General features: G+C 46.1%; 10 protein-coding genes across 10 annotated transcripts; 6 read left to right on the top strand and 4 right to left on the bottom strand.

The window, feature by feature from the left end:
* Positions 1–376: 376 nt before the first annotated feature.
* PADG_01573 (uncharacterized protein) lies at positions 377–705 on the bottom strand (the record flags this gene model as incomplete). Its single annotated transcript, XM_010758671.1, has 2 exons — positions 377–567; positions 660–705. The coding sequence occupies 2 exons, from the start codon at positions 703–705 to the stop codon at positions 377–379; spliced, it is 237 nt and encodes a 78-aa protein (XP_010756973.1).
* A 2,247-nt stretch (positions 706–2,952) lies between these two features.
* PADG_01571 (uncharacterized protein) lies at positions 2,953–4,286 on the top strand (the record flags this gene model as incomplete). Its single annotated transcript, XM_010758670.1, has 4 exons — positions 2,953–3,324; positions 3,515–3,530; positions 3,623–3,792; positions 3,918–4,286. The coding sequence occupies 4 exons, from the start codon at positions 2,953–2,955 to the stop codon at positions 4,284–4,286; spliced, it is 927 nt and encodes a 308-aa protein (XP_010756972.1).
* A 146-nt stretch (positions 4,287–4,432) lies between these two features.
* PADG_11287 (uncharacterized protein) lies at positions 4,433–5,072 on the top strand (the record flags this gene model as incomplete). Its single annotated transcript, XM_010759544.1, has 4 exons — positions 4,433–4,477; positions 4,526–4,534; positions 4,727–4,869; positions 4,976–5,072. The coding sequence occupies 4 exons, from the start codon at positions 4,433–4,435 to the stop codon at positions 5,070–5,072; spliced, it is 294 nt and encodes a 97-aa protein (XP_010757846.1).
* A 3,077-nt stretch (positions 5,073–8,149) lies between these two features.
* PADG_01570 (uncharacterized protein) lies at positions 8,150–11,256 on the top strand (the record flags this gene model as incomplete). Its single annotated transcript, XM_010759202.1, has 2 exons — positions 8,150–9,896; positions 9,965–11,256. The coding sequence occupies 2 exons, from the start codon at positions 8,150–8,152 to the stop codon at positions 11,254–11,256; spliced, it is 3,039 nt and encodes a 1,012-aa protein (XP_010757504.1).
* Positions 11,257–12,257: 1,001 nt separating this feature from the next.
* Positions 12,258–13,206, bottom strand: PADG_01569 (uncharacterized protein; the record flags this gene model as incomplete). Its single annotated transcript, XM_010758669.1, has 2 exons — positions 12,258–13,093; positions 13,152–13,206. The coding sequence occupies 2 exons, from the start codon at positions 13,204–13,206 to the stop codon at positions 12,258–12,260; spliced, it is 891 nt and encodes a 296-aa protein (XP_010756971.1).
* A 528-nt stretch (positions 13,207–13,734) lies between these two features.
* PADG_01568 (mitochondrial 54S ribosomal protein YmL36) lies at positions 13,735–14,274 on the top strand (the record flags this gene model as incomplete). The annotated part of the gene is made up of 1 exon (XM_010759201.1): positions 13,735–14,274. The coding sequence occupies one exon, from the start codon at positions 13,735–13,737 to the stop codon at positions 14,272–14,274; it is 540 nt and encodes a 179-aa protein (XP_010757503.1).
* A 635-nt stretch (positions 14,275–14,909) lies between these two features.
* PADG_01567 (sorting nexin 1) lies at positions 14,910–16,888 on the bottom strand (the record flags this gene model as incomplete). The annotated part of the gene is made up of 5 exons (XM_010758668.1): positions 14,910–15,065; positions 15,139–15,741; positions 15,795–16,175; positions 16,252–16,802; positions 16,828–16,888. 5 exons carry the CDS (start codon positions 16,886–16,888, stop codon positions 14,910–14,912), a joined length of 1,752 nt encoding a protein of 583 aa, XP_010756970.1.
* An 827-nt stretch (positions 16,889–17,715) lies between these two features.
* On the bottom strand, positions 17,716–18,643 carry PADG_01566 (methylthioribulose-1-phosphate dehydratase; the record flags this gene model as incomplete). The annotated part of the gene is made up of 3 exons (XM_010759200.1): positions 17,716–17,830; positions 17,930–18,405; positions 18,512–18,643. 3 exons carry the CDS (start codon positions 18,641–18,643, stop codon positions 17,716–17,718), a joined length of 723 nt encoding a protein of 240 aa, XP_010757502.1.
* Positions 18,644–20,270: 1,627 nt separating this feature from the next.
* On the top strand, positions 20,271–22,322 carry PADG_01565 (calnexin; the record flags this gene model as incomplete). The annotated part of the gene is made up of 5 exons (XM_010759199.1): positions 20,271–20,402; positions 20,521–20,803; positions 20,869–20,999; positions 21,090–21,743; positions 21,816–22,322. The coding sequence occupies 5 exons, from the start codon at positions 20,271–20,273 to the stop codon at positions 22,320–22,322; spliced, it is 1,707 nt and encodes a 568-aa protein (XP_010757501.1).
* A 1,340-nt stretch (positions 22,323–23,662) lies between these two features.
* PADG_01564 (methylmalonate-semialdehyde dehydrogenase (acylating)) lies at positions 23,663–25,702 on the top strand (the record flags this gene model as incomplete). Its single annotated transcript, XM_010758667.1, has 4 exons — positions 23,663–24,368; positions 24,443–25,080; positions 25,171–25,394; positions 25,510–25,702. 4 exons carry the CDS (start codon positions 23,663–23,665, stop codon positions 25,700–25,702), a joined length of 1,761 nt encoding a protein of 586 aa, XP_010756969.1.
* Between the last annotated feature and the right edge of the window lie 365 nt (positions 25,703–26,067).

Genomic DNA, 26,067 nt, shown 5'->3' with positions numbered 1-26,067 from the left:
TCGTTCAAAACACAAAATGAAGAAACGAGGGTACGAGTTGGAGAAGCCCGAATGTTAAAGGAAAAGGAGGAATCTAAACTTACAATGCCTCGATCTCTAAGACTTCGTCAAGCGCCTCAGGGGCACAGTCCACGGTTAGCATACTCTTTTAAAATCTATACTTGCTGCACAAATATTAAAACAGCAAACCCCGAAAAAAATTTGTAAAACAAAGTAAGCCAGTGCAAGTTCAGCCCCCCAGCTAACAATAAATTCGTAAAAAAAAGGTCAATAAAAATTAATTATGATAACAAATTGTATACCCGTCACCTCAAGGAGGACAGAGCTCCCCGCAAGAACCACAAGTTGAACACCAGTCAAGTACAATTTAAAACATTCAGAAATACGCACCTTTTTTCACATACTCCGCCCTCTGTATACCGTCAATAATCTTCTCTTCATCCGTGATGTGAGATTGGCTCGCGAATGCGCGGTGTAGGCGTTCGCGGAAGAATTGGTAGCCGAGAGGGTATTCGCGGCCGAGGAAGAGGAGCTCTATTCTTACAGGCAAGGCCGGATTCCAGTTAGCTGCTGTTATTAAGGAAGGGAGTCAAAGAGAAAATCAAAGGCACTAACGAAAAGAGAGGTACAATATCAACATGTGTTTGCTGTGGTCTTACCTTTGTAGATATGGATGACTTGGTGCCGAAGGCTTGGAGTGGACATGATGAGAGCTCCTCATCAATAGCTTATGAAGAAATGTGATTCAAAGACTGGAAAGGGTTGAGCAGGATCAGGTCAAGATTTGTGATGTGCTTCCTGTTCAAATTATGTATGTGCTTGTGTATGGAAGATGTGTTTCTCTCTTCTCAAGTTGCAGAGTTGACGTGAGCATTCAAATGGATGGCAAATAATTGCAAAGGACTGGGTTGTAAATGAATCATTTGAGTTCAATCAGATCACGTAGCTAAAAACAACAAAAATGCAGAACTAATTATTGAAACGTTCAATCAAACTTCTAATACAGAATTTTTCATGGTTATGATACTTTAATTACTCATCTCATCAAGCTATCTTCTATATAAATATTAAGATAATAGTCGGTTAAATAATATTAAATTGATTAAAAATAATTTATACTTAAAAATAATAATAAGTAAATAATATCTTTGAATCTTCAATTATTTTTTAAATATTTTAAATATATAAGTAAAAGTATATTAATATTAATATTTTTTATTATATTTATTATTATTTATAGTTTTTAAATATATTAAATTTAAATATTTAAATTTTAATATTTGTTTTACATCTACTTGTAACTATCATAAAAAAAAAAAAAAATTTAACTTATATATATATTATTTATTGTTAAGATTTTTAACCTTTTGCTCAAACTTAGCTTTGTTCTTTTCTATTCTTTCATCAAGTTATAGTTATATATTTGAAATTCTTTATCTTATATCTACTTTGTTTCTTTTATTTCTATTACTACGACGAAAGAATTCACACCAACATGTTATTTTTGAGTTGGGCGGGAGAACCGATATGTAAGGCTGGGGCATCAAGCCACACTTCAGATGTCTCTTTCATGGTATCCCATGCTCTGCAAGCCATTTACTCAAAAGGAGTGCTACATGGCGACGCGGAGCCTCGAAGAGAGCTCTTTCAATGTGTCCTCTAATGCAGCAGAAAGGGGAGGCGATTTAGTTAGACTCACCACCAGAAGCTTCATATCATGGAGAGCGCGCCCCCTTGGCATATCTTGGCTTCTGATTTCTATCTGCTAAACATTGTCGTTGAGGGCTATTATATATTTTCTTCCTAAGAATCCAATCTATGCTCCCTATCTGTGATTAAGAGTTTCTCTGGATCATTCTCCCAATAATCCTAGCTGCGCCATGTGCAGCTCTGTGGTGGACATTGATTTCACGCTGCGAGGCTCCCTCTCAACATCTCGATCTTCAACGGCGTGCGGAACCTGAGAGAATGGGAGTAAGGTTGACGCGAGGAGAGTTTGCGCTGGTTCGATAGCTTCTCTAATTCTTCGTTGTCGCTGCTTCTCACAGTGAAATTTTCAGTCAAGTTGCTTGATGGCCCGCTCGTGCTGTGTACATCAGATTCAACCCAGTTTTCAATGGTAAGCTGCGTGTGGGTAACTACGGGGGGAACGACGGTTGTGGCTTTTCATAAAGTTTGACGCACTGATTTCCTCGGGGTCTTCAGTTGGCAGGTTCAGGAAAATGGTGATGTTTGCTTTCATCCCCTCTGAAGGCTGCTGAGTCTTCTGGATAACAGTGAGTGATGACTGGAACCACAACCACGACCATGGCCCTGCCGCATCATATTAGTGGTGCTGTTCTGTGAAGGGGGATTGGAGTCGCCCGTCGTTGTAGGCGTTAGTCTCGCCCTTATTTTGATCTGGTTTTACTGAGTGAGCTACCAATGGTGGTCAAGTGGAATCATGATAAAGAAATGCAGTAGACTCACCTTGGCTTCTTTCTTCAGCTGCCAATAGTTCTTTAAATTTTATTATTCTCAGAGTAGCTTTTGAGCGAAAGATAACAAGAGTATTAAAAGGTTGTTATCGCTAACAACCACAGTCGGTTCTTTGATTGCTGTGTAAGGACTGTCTTACTAATCGTGAAATCTTCACTTAATAATAGGGGGTTATAAAGCTCTATAAATGCAATTGGATAGTTCATATTTTTGCGAATGTAGAACCAAATCAAGACAAATTCAATTCAGATGATGAACTTCCCGAAATGCAAGCCGAAATAATCTCGGCTCGCAGCGTCAATGCCGATCACGTGGGATCTCAAATGCCGGCAACGGCCCCGGAGGCCGAACCTCCGAGTCGCTGCAGCAACCTCAAGACTGAGAATGAAAGCTGAAGAGGACAGAGCCTGGAGAAGGTAGGTTCATACAGCGTTTCGTGGGTTGGGAGCAAAGCCTATTCCGACCGGAATAATGATGACTTCTCGTGTGCTTTGGCGGCAACAGTTGCTTTCCAACCCCCATGTTTCGGGACGAATCCCATCTCATTGCCGCTCTATCAACCGCAGCGTCGCGACCAGTGACCGACATGTAGAACATCCTTCTTCTTATCACACCCAAACTACGCCGGTCCCCCGTGAATTTGATTCGAGATGGCTTTCGACGATTAAAGGGAGACTAGCGCAATGCTTTACATTCGGAATGAAGTCACATCAGGTTGATGAGGCGGGAGAAATACTCCGCGAACTTGCACGGGACTGGCGAGAGTTGACTGTGGGGAGCGAAGGGTTCCTCACAGGTAAAGGGAGGGAGGGTCTCTTTCGCCATAATGTTGCGTGGGGAGAAATGGTATTCAAATGCGCATCCTTGCCCTTCATTGTGCTTGATAACTGATCTGCTTGTCCTTCGCCGTAATGATAGGATGTTATGGTAAGTAGCCCCTATTTAATATTTTTGTTCCTTTCCCGACAATGCACCACTTCTGTGCAGCCCTTCTTCCATTCTTTCTAAGTCTAATTGGAAGTAATCTATGCTAAAGCAAGTAAACTATAAGGGTAGAGTTCTGACACCCCCTTCTAAGCCGCAACTTTCAGGCCCTTTGCATGGCCCAGATGACGAATGCCTAATCCTGGCTCATTGATTTCAGGGCATGTAAATAACGTATCGTACGTGAGATATGCGGAGACCGCACGAGTCAATTGGATGAAAAATATCGGAATCCATGTTGACCCCGCGAACAAAAAGGCATGGTCTAACCTCCTGAGTTCGACGGGCATCGGGTTGATATTGAAAAGTATCAAGATAGACTATAAATTTGTGAGTTCAGTGGTCTCGCTCACATAATGTATTAATATGGCTGCTGCTTGTGAATCGACAAACTGTCACTAATACTACAGACGGCACACTTCGTTGACTGATGAGCTGACGAGAATTGAATGCAGCCAATGACCTTTCCAGATAAAATTAGTGTATACCACAAACTGTCACATACTCCCCCAGCACTTTCCAGCCCGGCATCCTCATCATATTCCTCATTCCAGCTCGATGTATTGATCCTTTCCGAGGCGCATCAGCGACCCGCTGCTCGATGCCATGAGGATATTGTCACATATGACTACCGTCAGGGGCGTAAAGTGCATATGCTCCCATCGTTCATGATGGACCAGTTCCTGGAAATGTGGGAGTTGCAGGAAGAATCTCGGCGAGTATGGGGCTCGAGGGTCAAAGAGATTGAGAAGAGGGTGGAAGATCTGGAAAAATCTAGTTGGGACCGGCCAGATGCTGTTGAAGATATGGGATCATCAGGGTGAGGTGCAAATGCTTGGCTTGCTTCAGTCTAGGAATGAATATATAGGCAGCCCGTACAACTAAACAGCCAGATTCAAACTTTTTTTGAGTACACCGATAATGCCATATGGGGTTTCAAGAATCCCATTTGTCTTAATCATCTCATTACATGACTTCAGGAAGTGATATCGGGTGGAGACGAGAAACTGAATTGGTATGTGTGGCATGTACATAACTTCATACATAATAAAGTTTGTTATAGGTCCTGCAAGTAAGTATTCAAATTGTTGTCTGAGATTGTCTCAGTTCAGATTTTCATGTCACTGTTTCGTTCCCAGATTTAATTTTTTTTTTTTTCGGGGCAAAGATCAAGGAAAACGGGTATGAATACTGAAGTCAAAAAAGAAACCATTCCAAGTTTCATTGTCCCCGAATCTATCAATTTCAAGTCGAGATATAATAGGAATTGTCCCACTCGAAGAAGCCCGCCTTCAACCGTCTTCTGCGCGGGAAGCTATGGTTGGTCCTATGGATGGACTTCCAAGGTTCTGGGGAATTAGGACGGGAATGGTTTGGCATTCCTAGTGAAGCTCTATGGACAACAAAGTATGTCTCATACAGGACGGTATGGTATGGTAGAATACGGCCACTCTTTCCCACTGCCCGACGCATCTGATTTCCGCTTTGCCGTTCAAGCCTTTTTTTTTTTCAGGACTCATATCTTAATCGTCGCTGAACACAACATCCAGGTCCCTTACCAGGTAGGGGAGAAAATACAGCACTTGGAAATGTCGTCATTGCTGTCCTGATTATCCTCTAAACCCTTGAAAATTAAATAGCTTTTCAAGGTGGGAATTTTGATCAATCTATCGGCATGTAGCTGTCTTCGGGCAAGCTCTAAATGAGAAATAAAGGTCTGTTCGTCTTCATCTGAAAATATTGACAAAGAGATTGTCAACTAAATTACTAAGGCAGGAATAAATGCTATGTGAGGCATTGTCTCTCTTGCTTCGGTGATTTTTTTCCATCACCAAAGTTGGCAAACATGGTGGTGAATGCGGGGGTAATTATCCAACCCCTGATCCGAGCAGCTTGCAGGGATCTTTTAGCTGCCGACGGTTCCAACCCATGGAATTTCTGAAGACTCCTTTCGCTTCAACGTTAGTGCAACCAAGATTATTGTATATCTTGAGTAGTTATTCTTATATCGTCCAAGTTCTCTTCACATGTTGTCTTTCGGTGCACAGGTGAAATTGGAGCCCCAATTGCCTTGGGAACATCTTGTTGAGACGAGACGTCGTTAATGAGCGTAGGAAGAGTACAAAGACCGTGTGAATATATGTACGTTCAATCCTGGACAACATTTTTCAGTCGTAACCAAGTCAATTTAGATAATAGGTTTGTCGTACGACCATACACTCAACCTTTCCCCTTTGCAAGTTGGTGATCAACGACGGGGAGTTGCCGTGTTGGCATTTGCACGGTCCTGCCAGTCAAAAGGGACCTACCTCGCCAGGACAACCACCAGGGATACAACCTGGATGAGCCGGCTTGGCTACACGGAGCAAACTTCCCACCTGGGAATTTGGGGTTGAATTTCGACGGTGCAGTTTTGCAGAACCATATCGTTTTCTGTATGCCCATACATACACCACTAACTTGCTGAAGAATTGTACCCTGCGATGCCTCAACATCCTATGATCTGCGCAATATCGGAGGTTTATGAGGACTTCTTTAGCAAGAAGCATTAAACGCCCGATGTTGAAGGATAAGAGGAATTGCCAGCCTAACTATCCCCGCAGGTTTGGTTGCATTAGCATCTGGAAAAGGCACTCCTGTTGGTACAGTTATTTTAAGCATTCTCCAAGGAAGCAAGGAAGCATATCTGGTCATATTTCACATCAACCGTTAAGAGGATTGCCATACGCGGTTAATTATGTAGGATCCAACAAGAGAGTCGCATGCCAGCATGGCACACTGCAGTTCCAGCTGCCCCGCAGTAAGCAGTTATTGCAAACGGATGGGCAGGAACCAACATCATGCGCCCAACACAACCTAAACTGGGCTCTATTCAAACAGAATATCCGTTGACGGAGATGGAGGAGGGGCAATTAGAATAAGCTGTGTTTGAAAACTATCAGACCGCACAACCCCACTTGGATTATTTTCTGCCTTATTTCTTATCGTCATTGATGCCAGAGGTCGTTAACGTGTTGCATCCCATCTCAAACCTCCACCCCCCAATCACTAATAACTGGCTAATTGATCAAAAATATTACCAGCAATGATTATTCACTGGCTGATCCAAAAGCCAGAAGCGAAATGAAGCCCATAGCACTTAGGCCCATGTTGCGACTAATCCATGGTAGTGCATTGGGTAGAAATTCGAACACATTTAGAGCCAATCTGGCTTCATTGGCTGGCAAACAAACACAAAAGCACAAAATTCTGGCTTTGGGAAAGAACCCATGGTTATTTAGCTGCTGAGAAAGCTCCATATTATTAGTTGATGGCTCAACTGAGTATATATATCGAGAGGAATGAGAGGCGCTGAGAAATTGTTGCAGCGAGACTCGAGAGTATGGGGATGACTGAAGCGACTTGATCGAGTGCCCCGCCTTGATCTAGGTAACTAGAAGTCATAGTTAAAGTTTTAAATTGTTTGTTAATAATTGTAATTCAAATTAAATACTTGATGCACCGTGGTTTTTGATGGCTGACGGTTGGGTGGCCGGCTCGGTTGGGAGTTGTGTTAGCTAGTTTTTCGTATTCATAGTGCTCACAACACTTTATCCTCGAGACTGCACATGGAGTCAGTCCACTGACTCAGCTAAGGTTTCAGTTGCTTTACCAGCCTTGGCAGACTCCCCTATGCATATGCATGTAGAGGAGTTTTTAGCAGATCTTGGGCATTTTAGCGTGGCTGTATCCACTTTAGTTTTGAGCCTTGGGTTGCGCGACCAATAGCGCCACCAGCCTGCTCTGACAGATGACCAGATCTGCGGTCCTCGGAACACAGCAATGCCAGTTTCCTTGTGCATCTGCGATCCGAAAAGGCGTGTTACCCAGATGTGTTTAGGAACATTGTCATTTGAATTGTTTGACTGGTGCGGGAGAAGCATCAAGTAACTACTGCATACGCACCTTTAAGAAGGCAAACAAAACTTGGCTGGGCCACAGCCACTAAACTACCTAACTAATTAACTAAACGTAGTTAAACTAGTTAAAAGAATAGCTTAGTCATTTGGAGTCATAAAACCGCGGAAGTAATGTAATGTACTGGAGCGTATTCATCCTGTATCGAATGCAGCAATGCTGTGTAATGGTGTTTACATAGTGCACAGAAGCCGATTGCCTGCATATCTACCTAGGGAGGCAGGGTGGTTATGGATATTTTTCTGGTGACGCTGACCCAGGGGTGGAGACTGAAATTAAGATCTATCATCTAGCCGGTAATATTACGTCCCAACTCTTTTCCACCGACAGGGCTGTACCGTAGATTACACAGCAACCGACACAGAGACACAGGTATAGATACAGGAACCATACGATGGTACGGTACCGATTGCCTCGCTACCCCCCCAAAGCCTCGCCAAGACTTTCTTCTTTGAAACTGGCTGCTGAAAGACTTCAACTTCATTTTTCTCTCCAGGCCACCAGCCACCACCACGGAATAATTACATTGATATATCCACTGCAAACTGCGTTCCTTTTTAACCCCTTGCTACTTCTATTCTCTCGTTCCATCCATTTTGTTCCAACCTCTCGTTCTAACTTCTCTTCGACCCGCTATTTTCTCACCTTCTCAGATCCTCACCAGTTGTCCATTTCCTTGGCCCACGCCTGCCAAGTGGATTGGGACCTGGCATATTGGAATCCCTCGTCCATGCGACGACCAGGAGGCACAGGAAGGAAGATTCATCACGGAAATCGACATGAGAACGGTTTCGCTGTTTCTGGGAGAAAGCTCGCTAAGCAAAAGTCAAATGGCCACCTGAATGGCAATTTTAATGGTGTACACCCGCCCGCACTGCCCTCGCATGCCAATTCCACAGACCAACAGCAATCAATAGAATCTGGGGAGGACAACACCCTGGATGGACCAACGGAATCGTCAAAGATGGAATCCAACGGACAAGCCCAGGCAAGCGGATATGGGAAGGTCACCGCGGCCATGTCGAACGGACATTCGTACTCACCAACATCGACTAACGGAGGAGCTTTGCTAGGCAAAACATTTGATAAGCAAACACCAGCGAACACAGACAAAACGGGAGGAGGGGCTGCCGCTTCCGTGAAAAAGACATCCCCACCAAACTCTGTAAATCCATTTTCTCTTGCATCTACCATCCTCAAGTCATGCCCGATGTATGACACTGTCGCCATCCTCATATTTCTCCTACAACTACCACCGATCGTTTTGACCCTCGTCCAGTTCTTGTTTGCGTCGTTGACCTTCATGCCTCCTGCTGGCGTTTCTACGAATGTGTTGACGTCGAATTTCGACATTTTCCAAGGACCCGCTGGGACTCCCTCCCTCTCTACAATGATCGCAATGGATGGATTTTGTCTTTTGGTTTGGGGCTTGTTTATGTGGACATGGGCACAGAATTTTGCAATAGATCTCGCTCAGGTCCAGGTCGCGATTACAATGGGAGGAGGGAGTTCGGGCAAAAATGAAGGAGTTAATGCGTTTTGTGTCATGATGGTCCTGATCGTGCATGTCCTGCGCAGTAAAGGCATCCAAGACTTTGTCATAGGTCACCTTTTGTCGGCAAAACTAATTACTACAGATACCCTTGCTCAATATTCTCACTTGGTTCCTCAAGAATTCCGACGGAAAGAGCCCCCATCTCCTCCAAGTTGGTTACGAAGTCTGCTTGCAGTCCATATCCTTGCCCAGGCAGGGACTGCTATGGCAAGGCGTTCTATGGCCAAAAACCGCACTCTTCCCCCGTCGAAACCAGGAAAACGAACTGATACAGAGGCATCTGCTGGCTCGCAAACCCATGCCGACTTGTCTACTTTTGAATCCGCTACAAGTGGTTCTTCTATGTTGACGAATGATGGCTCCCTTGCGGGGCCATCGGTACTAAAAGAAAACCGAGAACGACTTTCCAGTGCAAAGAAAAGACGAAGGCAAGCGAATCAAGTGCGAAGTAGGCAACCATTTTGGGCTGCTTTAGCAAGCACCAAAGTCACTGTGATGCGAGAGTATGACCATTCCCGGAATGGGATATGGTCTGCTACTCACCATCCAGTCACTGAGGATGATGTCGAAGGAGCTCCTTTGAATGATGGATTTATATGGATTACGCAAGTCGATAATTCCTCGATTAAGTTCGCGGCAAGCGATTTTGTTCAGGTGGATGATGCTTTTTATGACGAAACTAGCGATCAACGTGTTTGTGCGGAACCTTTCTATGTAAGAGTCAATGGTGCCCACTGGGCCCCTGTTACACTTTCCAGGGTTCTTAACAAGTCTGGGGAGCCGTCGCTTGTCCACTGGAGAGGTGAGATTTCTAGGTTAGCGCCAGATTGTGCCTATACTTGCAGCTTCATCCGGCATGGCACCGATGAAACTATCTGTGTTATGAGTGTGAAAACACCACCGCTTCCCGACGCAGGTCAAGGTAAAATCATCCACTATATATACATGCCTCTTTCTCTTTCTCCGTAGAGAGACTGACGTACCTTGTAGCACTTTCTATCTCTAATATTTCACCATCGCCCCGACAATCCATCCACCCTTCTTCCCCCACGACTACCATCAAAAATTCTATTGTCAACGCCGAGGCCAAGTTGAGCGAACGTCGTGCGCGCCTGAAAAGGTCAAAAAACGACCACAAGCTCCTTATTTCCAAGTTGAAAAAGGAGGTCGATAGTTTCACAAATCGTCTCAGCGGTGGTTCTGATGAGAATCGACTGAGGCAAAGGTTGCTACAACTTAAACGGACTATAAAACAAACAGAAGAAGCTACTGCCACAATCGATGCTCAGTTACGCAATCTGGAAACCGTCCCTGATGAGGAATTAGAAGAGTGGAATTCACGAAAAACTTCTTTTGATCAGGAGATGGATCGTGTGAAATCGCTCAAGGAAGAAGTGGACACTGCAAGGATAGTTGCCAGTAGGAGTATATCTTCAGTCAAATCAGAGCTAGCCTCGGTTATCCAGAAGCGTGAACGTCTCCAAGGGCGCCAGCAAAGATTGACAGAACAGCATGAACGCATTACGAGCGCCAACAATCAGGGTCTCAATGAACGGGAACGAAGAGCAGCAGAACAACTTGCAAAGGAGCGTGAACGTGCAGGGATCGAAGAAAGCTTCTATGATCAATTAACTAGCATTACTCGATCAGTTCAGGATTATCAGATTCGCACAACGCATCTCTGGCAACAAGCCTCGGCCATCGAACAAGCCTACCAGCAACAACAACAACAGCAACAAATGCTCATTAATAGCGGTCCTCTCACCCCTGAAGGCAATCTGCCAGGTACCAATCCGCAAGCTTTTGAAAGCAGGACGTCCACGATGTCGGCAATGCCCTCAACTACGAGATCTAATTCGGGCCCAATTTACCCAACATTTGGTACCAATGAAAAGGGAGGTTTCGCTGATCTTCAGGCTTCGATGTCCCCTGTTGCAGGATATTCGCATTTGGCGCATGTGGAGCAGCAACCATACCCTTCCTCTCCATTGGCCACTGCCGACCCGTTCTCTGGACCGGAACCAACTTCTCAGCGACATCGATCGCTGTCTAATTTTTCTGGTGGAAGCATGCTAGCAGATCAAACCATAGTATCAAGACCAGGAGGTTCTCCTGATTCTATAGGGGAAACGAGCCAAAGAGGCGCAGCGAATTTCGGACGAGGTACTCGCAAGTTTACCAGATCTGGTAGTCAAGGCAGTGTCAGTGGTAGCGGCAGCGGCAGCGGAAGTGGAAGTGGAAGCCCTCAGTCAAATCGGGAAAACCCGACTTGGAATGGATAATTTTGCAACGTCAACTGCTTCCGCTCTGACTGCGCGACAACATCATTTCGGTTGTTATCAGTTTTGCTTGCTTTGTTGACCTAACATTACACCTGCCGCCTTACTTACCCTGTCCAGCATCTCAAATGGCTTGTGTTTGACAGCTGCTCTTAATAGGTGTCTGTATATTTTGGCATTGCTCTCTCTCTCTACCTCATTCCGCCACCTTCCATTACCAATATTCCTCTATTCATCCTTCAGGAACCAAGCCATTAGTGCTTTCAATACCGGGACCAACTTTATAGATTAGATGCCACTCCAAGCTTTGATTGCAGCGCATATTAGACATACAAGCACCTTGCACATGCACATACATGTTGATAGCCCCCTTGGTTTTGTTTCCTGTCTGCTTGATTGGACAGAATTGCAGAGTAAAAAGGAAAAGCATTGGGAAAGGGGAACCCTCCCTACCGAAAGCCGACATGACTCTTTAAGCCCAAGGACAATATGAGAAGAATAATCCACCCATTACCTACCTCCATGGACAGGCAGTGGAGAAGAAAGCAGACCCAAAAGCACTTTTCACACACCCTTTTGATTTCACCACATCACCGTCTAGGCATCAGATAGACAACTAGAGCGAATATATCTATCCATCATTCGTTGTTCGATATAGACACTTCTTACTCTGATTCTTTGTTTCGTCTCTCTTGGTGTCCATTGATGATTTGTTGGAGTCACCCGTATTGCTGTCCTCTCCTTTCATTAGAGAGGCAAACATTAACAACGATGGGTTAGGACCGCCATTATACGATATGATAGCGATAATCATGTAGAACCTTGTTAAATGGGGGTATACAGTACGTTAACTTGAATCATTAAAACTATTTAAATACGGTAGTGAATTTACAAAGAAAAGTTCTTAGTGAACAATGTCAACCCATGCCTGCACATATATATACCCTCAAGTCTAGATTATATAGAAATACTGCCCATTGAACCCATTTCCAAACCATGATTGATTATGAATCTATAATATCGATATTCTCTCCAATTTTCCAGAATCGGGTGTCCGCATATGATAAGCACAAACGCTCTGGAGAATGTACGTTCACCTGATCGCGATGCTCATCTGCTTCTTTATGGATAATATTGACTACCCGCCCCAGTACAACGACGTGATTGCCGACTTTCACGCTCTGCGGAAGATACCGGCATTCAAATATAAACGGGAAGTAGTCCACAGAAGAACTCGTAATAGGGCCCCCCTTGGCATTTATCAGGGTCAAACGAGGTGGCTCCCCCTCTGCAATCGAAGGTGGTCGATCATCATCTCCCGCACTAATCGAGACGAACTTGAAAAAACGATCCCTCTCATCATTGAGCACGACATGGGTATTTCCCTGAGAGAAGTCCCGGGCTAGACGTGCAGTCGCATCTGCGGGGGCCAAAAGGTGCACGAGGAAACGGGAGGAGGAGCAGATGGCATTGAAAGTTTCAGAGGGGAGTTTTACGTTGAATGAGACAATGGTTTCTGGATAGAGGGTAACCGTGTTGAAGGAGGAGACTGTCATTCCACGAAAGGAAGTTTGTGCCGTGGGGGCAGCTGGATTTGTGGATGTAATTATCGCGACAGGGTGGGGGACTCGGCGCATAAGAAGACGGACTTGGTTGCCGATGTCAACTTTGGAATCCGCATTCTCCGTCCGCGCGGTGGCTTCCGCTGTTGGTTGAGGAACTTCATCAACATCCTCATCGATGACGACTGCGTTTTTAGCAACGTTGGTCTGCGAAGCATAATAACCCATGCGGTTCTTGACAGTGGGTGGTGGTTTTGTCGTGTCCTGAGGAGATATCTCTGTTACCCGCGGAATTCGACGGGGTAGTACTGGGCTGATTGAATCTGTAATGCTTACGGCATGCTTTGATAGAATCGTCCGCAACAACCCGTAGGATCGGAGTAAGTGACATCTCGTCGGGGAAGAGATTAGCTGCCCATGATGTCCAGGTCGATGCAGCGGTTTTGTGCTATGGAGCAATCGGAAGAGGGAACGTCGAGCAGGGAAACTCGGGCAACAGCCCGACAACATCTTCCTGAATTGTCAAGGTCCAAACGGTGCATTTATTACCGCCATTCATCTTTCAGAATGAAAAAAATACAACTACTTCTCCAACCTCTAGGCAATTGGGGTCATTGTGTCTTCTCTTTTCTGGACTGTTAGTAGAGTGTCACAGTCAAAAGGGAACATGGAATCCTCAAATCTTGAAAACGCGCTTATATAAGCCAGTAATTAGTTAACTCCAAAATTAGTTAACTAGTTAATTCTACGACTTCAACTAAAATGCCAGAAGAGATACACATTTCCACAATCCACCACCTCCGCATTACGCCCAATTGAACATCTCAGCCTCGGAACTGAAACCTCAATTCCAACATACTCCTGTCGCGGAATACAAAAGGAACATCAAGCCAACCCCCAATCGCTGGCACAACCAATGATGTCCCTCCATCTCCCCATCCGCCACACCTCCATCACAGCCCTCTCCAATCCCAGCAGAACAACCTTCATCTGCACACAATGCAGACACGCAACTCTCCTTCGACGACCTAAGCGGCCATACACCTTTACACAGCTGATAACCCTCTCGGACGGCAGTACCTTCACTCACCGCACCACCTCCCCGCTAGCCGTCTACCGCTCCACGCGAGACACGCGCAACGCACCACTATGGAATCCATCGAGCGAGAAGCTGCGAAATGTTGAGGAGGACGAGGCTGGGCGGTTGGCGGCGTTTAGAAGCAAGTTCGGTCGGAGTTGGGATACGGTGAATACGGTCGTTGCGGAGACAGTTGCTGGCGCTGGAGGGGATTCTTCGAAGCAGGGCAGGGTTGAGAAGGTTGAGGAGGGCGCCGTGGAGTTTGAGTTTGAGGAGAATGAGGAGGAGGATAATTTGCTGGATTTGATTACTTCGTTTGGACAGGAGGACGGGGGTGAGGGGGCTCAGCAGGAGAAGGAGAAGGGGAAAGGGAAGAAATAAACCAAGAGGGATAATTGGGTTTTCTCTTCTTTGGTTATCGGCTCTTCAAACTTTATATATATATATATATTGATGCTGTGATTTTTCCGTTTTCATTTGGGAGATATGATATTGTATGAATATATGGAGCATTTTTATGGTGTGACGTTCCAATATTGTACTGTACATGATATATACATTTCTGTGGGATACGCAATTGATACGATGACCTGCCTACCACTCTCCATTCATGCCAGGTCTCCAGTGGAATGAGATAGTGTTGGAGATACCACTATGCACCAAAGATATCCAAAAGCATAATATGACAGAACGGCAAGCTTGGCACGTGACAGGAGTGTCCGACATATTATTATTAGTGGGCTGGTTTGTCAAATACCAAGTCAGCATGTCAACACTGAAAGCTTACTTTTGCAGCTGATAGAACCTGTTAGTACAACTAAAGAGACGGGCAAAGATAAACTGAACGGGAAATAAAATCTGTTAAAGCAAAATTTGAATCATTTGGAAGTACATGTATAAACATAAACTAAAGCATGATAGGTCTGAGGGTCGTCGGGGTCGTCAAATTTGCTTCCCGCTCTACGGTAGAAATGAACAAAAAACAGAAATCGGAGGGAGGTAATAAATGCTGTTAATTACGACTCTTGTTCTGTTGCAGTAGGCTGAACTTCTTGTCCTCCATCAGAAGTGCCAGGTCTCGATTCTAAATTCGTGGGGACAGGCGTGAAGTAAGCGTCGGCATCGTCGTCGGCATCGAGCTGCAGGAGGAACGTCTCCCAAAGTTCAATCAACTACAAAATTAATGACGTTAGTATTTTGACAAGCACTCAGAAGGCTGAGAGGATTAAGTTGGTGCGATCTAACCTCCTTCTGAGCTTCAACAGCACTCTCCAAAAACGTTTCAACACCAGATTTGAAGTCCTCCACCTTCTCCTTTTCAAACTTCTCCAGCTCATTCCGCATCACTCTACCCATGTCCTCGAACAAAAGTCGGGACTGGTGTACCTTCCTCTCCGCATCCGCCACATCTGCAGCAGCCTGATTCAGTCGATCCTGCTGAGACTTGCCCTGTCGAAGCAATTTGTCCTGCGCATTTTTCCGCTTCTGTAGTTCAGACTCAGCAGCGTGCCAGGTATGAAACGATTTTTGCCGCTGAGAAAAGGCCGCCTTCACACTTCCAATTATCCGGATATATTCATCAACTGTAATTCCTAATGTTAAAATATCTTGCTGGGCTTGGCGCTCGTAGAGTTCCTTTATTCGTAATTGCAGATCGGAAAGACCCTCAAGGGGGCCAGAGAGGGCGGGAGAAAGTTCCACCGTTGCAAGGGAATGGAGTGACGCTGAGAAGTCATTAGCAGCCTCAGCCAGGCCCTTTCGTTGCGCAACAACTGTATCAATTGCCTTCATCAACCCCTTCAGCTGGTTCTCAAGGGCGTCGAGGTATATTTTGCGCTCGTGAAACCACTGCTCAGAGTTAGTACCTAATAAGAAGTAAATCGCCCTTAGGGTTAACACACATCGTCATGTTCAATAAACTTGCCCGGACCACCAACTGATATACCTAATGAGCTGAACATGCCCTTACTTTGCCCTATATCTGGTTCGCGGTTCTCCTTGTTCTTCACGTCGAGATTGAAGGTGTCGCTTTCCAGAAAGATCTTAAGATCCCCATCGTGCTGTAGTATGTGGTGCGCGGCGACTTTGTTGAGCATACGTTCTAGTGCAGCTCGTCGTGATTCAACAAAGTTCGTATCGAATCGACCAACTGCCTGCTTTTCTGGAGGCGGGGGAACAACCACTCCAGGATTGTTACCGTGCAACGAGTTGTACAGCCATAGGAAATCCCGATACCGCCTACTGACAGTGAATTCAGGTTGTCGATACGCTTTAGATGTAGTCTAAGAGAAAAAAAAAATGAATGAGTTAGGTAACTTCGTCGGAATGCAGTGATTGGATTCTCAAGGTATAATGTACCTTCGTCCTAACTTGATATACAATGTGACTGCTGGTGATATCCCCAACTTTATGCGGATCACCAACCGTGATCTCAAATGATGGCTTCGCAGCCTGCTCGATAGGCATGCTTGGCTGCGTTTGACGTTTTGGTGCATCAACCGGAGACTGAACTGGAGGAGGCTCTTTCATTCGCGAACGTGCCACCTGTTCCTCATCGTTCAAATCAACCGAGTCCATCAATCCGCCAGTTGATGATTGGGATCTCGATGAGGTGGGACGGACATTTCTACCGGAGAAGGGTTCCTTTCGGGGTGGCGTGGGTCCTTGGTCGGGATTTGGGGGGATCGAGAAGGACTTGTCACCTAACGGGCCGAGCGGATCGAGAGAGTCATCAACGGCTTCAAGCCTGGTGGCCTGCGCGTTGATTTTGCGAGTTGTTCGTGGTCCTCTGCTTTGTGGTGATCGGCGGGTGGTTAATCTTGCTTGGGGAGGATGTTCGTCATCCTTCGCTAGAGACGGCCATTGGGAGTCAACATGGATTTCTATACTTGATGGTGCGATCGGGTTCACTGGGGAGGATGATTAACTGCATACCAGAAGAAGATTCTGTGGCTTCGGTAGGAGTAGACTGGGAGGGAACATCTGCCAATGCCATGGTTAGACAGGTTAGTTACATAGAGGTGTATATAAATGTTTGCCTAGCTTACCACCCCACGGCGAGTCGCCCCCTTCTAGATCCATAGTTCGGAGGACCTGGAGTATGCTGAGCAAACTAAACGGATTGAATGTGTTTTTCAGTCAACCAGCAGGAAAACCGGTAGTGTTCCGCGGTTGATGTGGATGGTGCAGGAAATCATCTATCTGAAGCTCCCGCTGTCGTCGGTTCCGTCCTTTTCGCACGAGCTTTCCTGGGGCCAAGTCGGATCAAGCGCAGCGGATGTTGTTTCCGTACGGTAATCTTATTTTTACCCACTGAGTCAAACAATACCGAAATTACAGATGCGTATTTTATTCTGATACAGAGAAAAAGCATATATCTTAGATATCAAGGAATCTACAACCGATCTAAAGATACATTGTACAGAAGTTTTGAAATATCATGATTAGATTGTGGATATCTCATTTGTGCCCTGAAATTTCCGATATCTGTGTTTTTTTAAGCACCCGAAATAATCCAGACAGGATTCTGTTGAAAATAACCTCCTCTCTGCCACATAGGAGGTTCACGGTATTAAGCCATGTCTAATTCTGGTCAAGGATATCCAGACAATTCCGATCACCAAATATCTCTCCTTCCATAAACCGAAATGGGCATAAGGGGAATATTCGTATAGGCCGTTACTTAGCATGTCATCACTCCATCAAATTTAACTGTAATATTTCTGAACAAACAGTAATCCGATCATCTTGTTTCTCACGCAACGCCGTGTACTCAGAAATTGCGATGCAGCTGGTCATCCACTTGCCGAATCCCACGACGCATCACGATTTCACCCAAGGCAGACCAAGTCTATGCATTTCAACCGCAAGCTGGAAAAGATAATCCAAGCTTTCGCATTGCGTCTTGGCCTTTGCGACATCGTCTCCCCAAACATATCTACCAAAAAAAAAGATGTCAGAATGTGAACGACGAACAGAACCGGCACGCACCTGGGCCACGATCAAAAGTAAATAGAGTATATATCATATAACTCACATGCCATGTCTCCGAACCAAAACCGCATAGGTATCCGGATACATCTCCATAGCCTCCTCAAGACTCTGTGTCAAATCCTCCTCAAATGCCGTATTTTCAATAATAGGGATCTTCAACGTATCATAGAACCCCATCATGCCCTTGCCTTTGCCTCTAGGGATGCCCTTGATTTGCTCAATGTTGCTAATCTCAAAGCAACCCTCGGGGCCCTTCTCCCGCTCCACGAGCAGCGTCACAAGCACCGCCCATTGGGAATGTGTATGGATGCAGCATCCAGCTCCGCGTTCGAAGGCCGCTAGGAAGAGAGGTGTGCAGGCGGATGGGTTCAACTTGAGTGGTTTGCGGATATATTGGCGGGCGGAGGGGGGGTATTTGGGGGTCGGATAGGAGAGGACGAAGATGTTGTGGGGTTGGATTAGTTCCTTCTGCACGCCGGATGGTGCTATGAAGATGTGATTGTCACGTTTGATAGAAGCCTATATTTGATGGAGACAATTTGCTCTTGATCAGTTTTTGAAGAGGGGGGACTGATCGTATATGATAGCAAGAGCTCTGAAATGTGAATTTTTTTTTCCAGCTTACCCCGCCTCCAGTGCCAGTTACCCAGCCATGGCTGTAGAAATTGCGGCAGAGCGCTGGGATTAAATTTGCGGGATGCTCGGGGTCATCGGACTCTACGAGATGGTCATTGTTCCCATCCTTGATATCTGACATTTTAAAGGTTGGAAGGTTGGAATCTCGTTTGTTCAGTCACTTAACTTGTAGATATTGAAGAGTGATAAAAATAAAAGTTCGGGAGCAAAAGCTCAGATTTGCGCCAGATCTCCCACACTAAGTAGCCACCAAAGCTTGTCGCCGCCCAATCAACAACACCACGCCATCGGGAAGCCAGCCATGAGCCAGATCAACGTCCATGTTCTGAAATTACCGTACAAAATTTGGAATAATATGGCAATCCAGAGACAAGAATATGTGATGACGGAACGTTCTATCCATATGCTCATACTGTATGGGATATCAGCGCGCAGGTAGAAATGAGTGGCACCGCTTCTTTTCTTCAAGTTCATGACAGAAACAGCCAGTGTGCACTGAGGCAAAACCCATCAACACAATCCTCTCAGCCTGCATGTTAAACAATTGGGTAAAGCGAGTTCAATTCCATTGGCATACCTGTTAACCTTTGGGGATCTTGAAGTGATTACCGCACCCCGTGATTGGTGTATGTCATACAGGGCGAGACAACAACATTTCAAATCTCAAAACAGGATCTTCCAGCTAATACCACCTAAAACTTTCATTAGTTTCCCCGGATGTTAAACCGGATGATACCAGCGGGAATCAAGAGTTACCAAAGTTAGGAGATCTCGGACTATAAGCGTTACCCTGTATATATGAATACTGATCCAAAGCAATCCGCATATGCAGTTGAGATAAGGCCATTTCAATAAGAGCCCTCATCCAAAACTGCTTCATTGAGTATGTGACACGATAGTTGGCGTTCAACAAAACAGAATGGAAACATGCTGATCTATCGAGAATTAAAACGGTGGTATTGTCCATATCTTCTTCTACAACATGGTGAGTGGCTTTCATGTCAATGTCAATGTCAATGTGATATCAATGTATTACTCCATAGGTATGGTTCCTCAGAATCCTCACATTCAGGAGTGCTCTAAACGATGAAATGAGAATGACAATCAGCTAGGACTTGGCGCAATGGCCTGGCCTGGCATGAGCTGGTAGATGGGATATCCTGGCAACCATGGCAAATACCAAGTATGGAATAATGTGAATATAAAAAGAATTGGGTTGGGTTGGTCCTCTGTCTTGATTATAATTAATCGTATCATTACCTAGAGGGTTTTGAAAATGCCAAGGTTATAAATAAATATGAAATGAAGCTGCGGATAAAATACCAACCTTATTACCGGCTAAAACCCCCACAGCCAGTAATATTCTCGAACATTCCCAGCGTCTTCAGATTTCTCCGCAACGGGGCTGCACCTGATTGGATGAAGTTTGAGGACCGCCTTTCCACAAAGCCGCTTAGTCATAAGCAATCTTCCGTCAAGTCCCCGTAAAATTACCGGGTCTTACCATACCCCAACCTCCTTGCTCCAAAAGAGGCCACCTTTAACTAACCTTCTCCAACTATCCGTGAGAACCTTTTTTCCCCCTCTATATAATAACATATAACCTCCACCTCCACGCTTCTTCTCTTCCTCCCCCCGTTCCAGCGTTCCCATCTTCTTGCCCTGTAGTTTATCGCCTTACCCACCCCCCTTTTCTCTGCTGATTTCAATCTTGCTTTGGTATCCTCGTAGAGAGGCACTTCTACACAATGCGTCTCAACGCTTCTCTGGCGTCGCTTATCCTAACCTCCATAGCTCTCATTGGCAATGTCCATGCCGAGGATGAGGTTGAGGGAAAGCCCTCATCCATATCATCCGTGATTGAGAAACCTTTTTTCACTGTACGTCCTCCAGCTCCCAGCTCCCAGCTCCCAAAAATCCAAAAATTTATGCATACCCCAATTGCGAAGAAAGAAGCTAACCTCGTTTGTGTTTGCGATGTACCGTACGTACATGTAGCCCACTACTCTCAAAGCTCCATTCCTCGAGCAATTCACCGACGATTGGGAGACACGGTGGACGCCCTCTCATGCCAAGAAGCAGGATTCATCATCAGAGGAGGACTGGGCTTATGTTGGAACTTGGGCGGTCGAGGAGCCACATGTCTTCAACGGCATGAAGGGCGACAAGGGCTTGGTGATCAAGAATGCCGCCGCCCATCATGCCATTTCAGCCAAGTTTCCCAAGAAGATCGATAACAAGGACAATACCCTAGTGGTTCAATATGAAGTTAAGCTTCAGAGTATGTCACAGCACTGGCTACTCCTTTTTTGGCGCGTGGTTCTTCCATTGCTGACATATAAACAGACGGTCTCAATTGCGGTGGTGCCTACATGAAACTTCTCCAGGATAACAAGAAGCTCCACGCTGAGGAATTCTCGAACGCTTCCCCATATGTGATCATGTTTGGACCCGACAAGTGTGGAGTTACCAATAAAGTATGTTTTCCCGACACACCCCCCCTTCCCCCCCCCCCCCCCAAATCCGGTGCCGAATTAAGCACGTGGTATTAATATGCTGCGATACAGGTCCATTTCATCTTCAGACACAAGAACCCAAAGACTGGCGAGTACGAAGAGAAACACCTGAAGAACCCACCAGCCGCCCGTGTCAGCAAGCTGTCCACTCTGTATACCTTGATCGTCAAGCCAGATCAGTCCTTCCAGATCTTGATCGACGGTGACACCGTGAAGAATGGCACACTGCTGGAAGACTTTACCCCCGCTGTCAATCCTCAAAGGGAAATTGATGACCCTGAAGACAAGAAGCCAGCGGACTGGGTTGATGAAACTCGTATCCCGGATCCCACCGCTACCAAGCCCGATGACTGGGATGAGGATGCGCCCTACGAGATTTTAGATACTGAAGCGACCAAGCCTGAGGACTGGCTGGATGATGAACCTGAAAGCATTCCTGACCCAGAGGCTCAGAAGCCTGAGGACTGGGATGATGAGGAAGACGGAGATTGGGCAGCCCCGACAGTTCCCAACCCCAAGTGTATCGAAGTGTCTGGCTGTGGCAAATGGGAGGTACCTATGAAGAAAAACCCAGACTACAAGGGCAAATGGATCCCTCCTATGATCGATAACCCTGCCTACAAGGGACCATGGATGCCGCGCAAAATCCCCAACCCCAACTATTTCGAAGACAAGACTCCCGCTAACTTCGAACCTATGGGCGCTGTAAGTTTTCTAGAACTACAACAACGATGGAGAGTAATGACTACATATGCTAACGAAATGGTATCGTTATAGATCGGATTCGAAATCTGGACCATGCAAAACGACATTCTCTTCAACAACATCTACATCGGCCACTCAATCGAAGATGCGCAGAAACTCAAGTCAGAGACCTGGGACATCAAACACCCCATTGAGGTTGCGGAAGAGGAAGCCGAACGCCCCAAGGATGATGAAAAGGACAGCTCCTCTGTCAGCTTCAAGGAGGCTCCCGTACAATTCGTCCGTGAGAAGATCAATCTCTTCATCAGCATTGCGCGCAAGGATCCCGTGCAGGCAGCCAAAAGTGTTCCGGAGGTCGCTGGAGGTCTGGGTGCTCTTGTCTTCACTCTCGCCCTCGTCATAGTCGGTGCGATTGGCCTCAGCAGTCCTGCCCCAGCACCCGCTGCTGCGAAAAAGGTGGATGGAAAGGAGAAGAAGGATGGTGCTGCCAAGGAGAAGGCTGCGGAGGCAGTTAGCACAACGGCGGATAATGTGAAGGGGGCAGCTACGCGAAGATCGGGCAAGGTTAATAATGAGTAAGTTGTTTTATTTTTGAGATACCCGCCTGGCGAGGAATAGTGAGAGTGAGGGTGAGGTGTGGGAGGAAGGACTGGGCAACAAAGTTGTTGTAAGCCTACCCAGGATGTCTCCCGACCACCTAACAGAGATACCTTGATGCCAACCAAGGAAATCATATAAAAGCCCAGAACAAAGAAGCAAAGAAATGAACCGAAAAAAAAATTAAATAAAACATTCCCACACCTACAAGACATGAAAGTGCACAGGTGAAGGTGAAGAAGTATCACTTATTTTCTTGTTATATCCGTAGGAGAATAACCTAAAATTCCTGAATTTCTGTTCTGTTCTTCTGCATTTTCTCTCCTTTCTTACGTGGGAGAAGTTCCTCCGCAATGGTCTTTGCATGTCTCGATTTCATTCTTTTCTATGCCTCCTTTTTAGCCGTATCAAGCATATAAAAATGGAACTCTTTTCTTTCCATCTTGTTCCCCTTTTCGATTGTTTTCGCTAGAAGCCAGCTGTTGATTTGTGAGTTTTTGCTGTCATTTTTACCATTTTCTTCAACTTCCTCTGTTTCCGTTTTCCTATTTCCTGTTCCATTTAATCTCTTTTCCTCCTTTACTCTCATGCTTATTTTCAATTACTGGTGTGCCTGGAAACAGGAAGTAATCCAAAGCCAAGGATGAGAGAAAGTTCTCGGGCTGGATGGGTATATTCTTTGTATATATCTTCCCTTTTTAATTTTAATTTTATTTTGCTTTAAATTGTATCTTCTAGCTCGAGGCTGCCATCAAGTAGTTACTATTGCAGGAAGTTATAAAATTAGCCGTCTTCCAAGTATGGACCGACCATATCCACAAAAAATATCAGCTTTTCGGAGTGGGGGGCAGAGCAGAACGAGATGGCAAAGTTATTTAGCCAGAGAAAGCATAGATAGCCAACAGCTGAAAAATCCTGGGGAAAGATATAGTTAAAGAGTACTAAATCAATTATTTGCATATAATAGCTTCGACAAACAAAACAGCAGAATCAAAAATCCGCCCCCGTCTGTCGCGGGACTCACCAAGCAGCGAACATGGAACCTGTCCTGTTCAACTCAACCGAGCAAAAGTGCGTACGTAACGTATCATTTCTGTAAAAGTGTGGATTTGTCGGAGTCTGACAAAGGCCGCGGCAAAGCGCTTTGCTGAACCCACAGGGTACATACATCATCATCCATCATCATTTGAACAAACCTCAACTTCAATCCTCAACGTCAAACCTCACCTCCTAACACTACAATACCTACACTCATATAACTATCTGTCCTTCTACCTTATCTCTATCTCTCTCTCTCTGTAACATTACCTCGTCTAGTTGCTATGGCTGCCCGTCTTTCCGTTGCTCGGTCCATCCCCACCTTCACCGCCCGCCAATCGATCTCTCCCCGCATCCCCTTCACCACCACCCGCAGCATCACAGCCAGCACAACCAGCACAACTAGTAGAATGGCCGCAACTGCGTCTAGATCCCACACTGCAGTTCGCAGATTACACGCCACAGCCCAGCACCTGAGCCCAGCCTCCGCATCTGCCCCTTACCCAGCCGACAACTATCCCACAAGCCATGCACCCATCTCCAGCCCCGTCGACACCTGCAACTTTATCGATAACAAATTCCTCCCCTCCAGCACCACCTCATGGATCGACCTGCATGACCCGGCGACCAACAACCTCGTCACCCGCGTACCCCAAAGCACAGATGCGGAACTGCGCGCCGCGGTCGAGAGCGCCCAGAAGGCATTCCCCGCATGGCGCAGCACCAGCATCTTGGCCAGACAGCAGATCATCTTCAAGTTCGTCAATTTGATCCGCGCAAATTGGGATCGTCTGGCTGCTAGCATCACTCTTGAGCAAGGGAAGACCTTTGCAGATGCTAAGGGAGATGTGCTGAGAGGCCTGCAGGTCGCTGAGACTGCCTGCGGCATCACCACACAGATCACCGGTGAGGTGCTGGAGGTTGCTAAGGATATGGAGACGAGGAGCTATAGAGAGCCATTGGGTGTGGTTGCGGCCATTTGCCCGTTCAGTATGTGATCGAGCTTTCCTATTACCTTCTTAAACTACGATATATGCCTGGTTTTTTGCTAACGTTTATACAAGACTTCCCTGCTATGATTCCTCTCTGGTCCATCCCCACAGCCACAGTCACCGGCAACTGCTTGATTCTCAAGCCATCCGAGCGCGATCCCGGAGCTGCCATGATTCTTGCTGAACTCGCCAAGGAAGCCGGATTCCCCAACGGAGTCATCAACGTCATCCACGGTTCCGCAAAGACAGTCGACTTCATACTCGACGAGCCTGCCATCAAGGCTATCAGCTTTGTTGGCAGCAACCGTGCCGGTGAATACATCTACACCCGTGGGTCTGCCAACGGAAAGCGAGTCCAGGCCAACTTGGGCGCCAAGAACCATGCCGCCGTCTTGCCGGATTGCAACAAGAACCACGCCTTGAACGCCATCACTGGTGCTACGTTTGGTGCTGCTGGACAACGATGCATGGCATTGAGCACCCTCGTCATGGTTGGGGAGACTAAGGAGTGGCTCCCGGAAATTGCAGAGCGAGCCAAGGCCCTGAAGGTCAACGGTGGCTTTGAAGAAGGTGCCGATTTGGGACCGGTCATCAGCCCCGAGAGCAAGAAACGAATTGAGGACCTCATTGCTAGTGCTGAGAAAGAGGGTGCTACTATCCTACTTGATGGTCGTGGATACAAGCCTGCGAAATACCCCAATGGCAACTGGGTAAGCAAATAAATTCCACTGAGCGAAAGCTCACATTTTCCTCCTTTCGTCATCGCAATTTAACTAACCTAATACCCCCTTGCCTTCAAGGTCGGTCCAACAATCATCACCAACGTAAAGCCACACATGCGCTGCTACAAGGAAGAAATCTTCGGCCCTGTCCTCGTCTGCCTCGAAGTCGAAACCATCGACGACGCCATCTCCCTCATCAACGCGAATGAATACGGCAACGGCGCTGCTGTCTTCACCTGCTCAGGTCCCACTGCCACTAAGTTCCAGCGCGAGCTTGAGGCGGGCCAGATTGGTATTAATGTGTATGTTTTCCCCCCAGACAGCAAGAGTATTGCTACTAGCATTCCCGCCCACATCCCCAAGTGTGCCAGTGAACTACGAAAGATAATATACACTAACACCAATTAAATTAAACAGTCCCATCCCCGTGCCCCTCCCCATGTTCTCCTTCACAGGTAACAAGAAGAGCATCGCCGGGGGCGGCGCGAACACCTTCTATGGCAAGCCCGGCTTGCAATTCTACACACAACAGAAGACTGTCACAAGTCTGTGGCGCAGTGAGGATGCGGTTAATACAAAGGCGAGCGTCGTGATGCCTACGCATAGTTAATTTCTTTCCTTTCCCTCCCGCGCTTTTTGTTTTACCCCCTTCTTAGTGTTTTCTTGGACCCTTTGCAATATAACATATATATGTGATGTTAGTTTTGCTTTCTATATATATTTCCCAAAAACTGTTTTTGATAAGAGATACATAACTTGATGTTATTTTTGATTGGATGTACATTTCACTACAATGCTAACATGCTTCCGAATGAATGTGATGTTCGTTTCGGATGGTGTAGGCACATGTTAATATGCCCCGACATACCTGAGCCAGACGAATATATATACCGTTGTATATATGCCTCGTATACGGCAAAGGGGGTTTTGGAGAGGCAGTGCAGGAGAACAAAAAAAAAAAAATATGAAGAATGA

Source organism: Paracoccidioides brasiliensis, assembly GCF_000150735.1.
Source record: "Paracoccidioides brasiliensis Pb18 unplaced genomic scaffold supercont2.2, whole genome shotgun sequence".
In the NCBI taxonomy this organism is placed as follows: Eukaryota; Fungi; Ascomycota; class Eurotiomycetes; order Onygenales; family Ajellomycetaceae; genus Paracoccidioides; species Paracoccidioides brasiliensis.
Note: the sequence above shows the minus strand (reverse complement) of the source record. Positions and strands in the feature narration are given on the sequence as shown.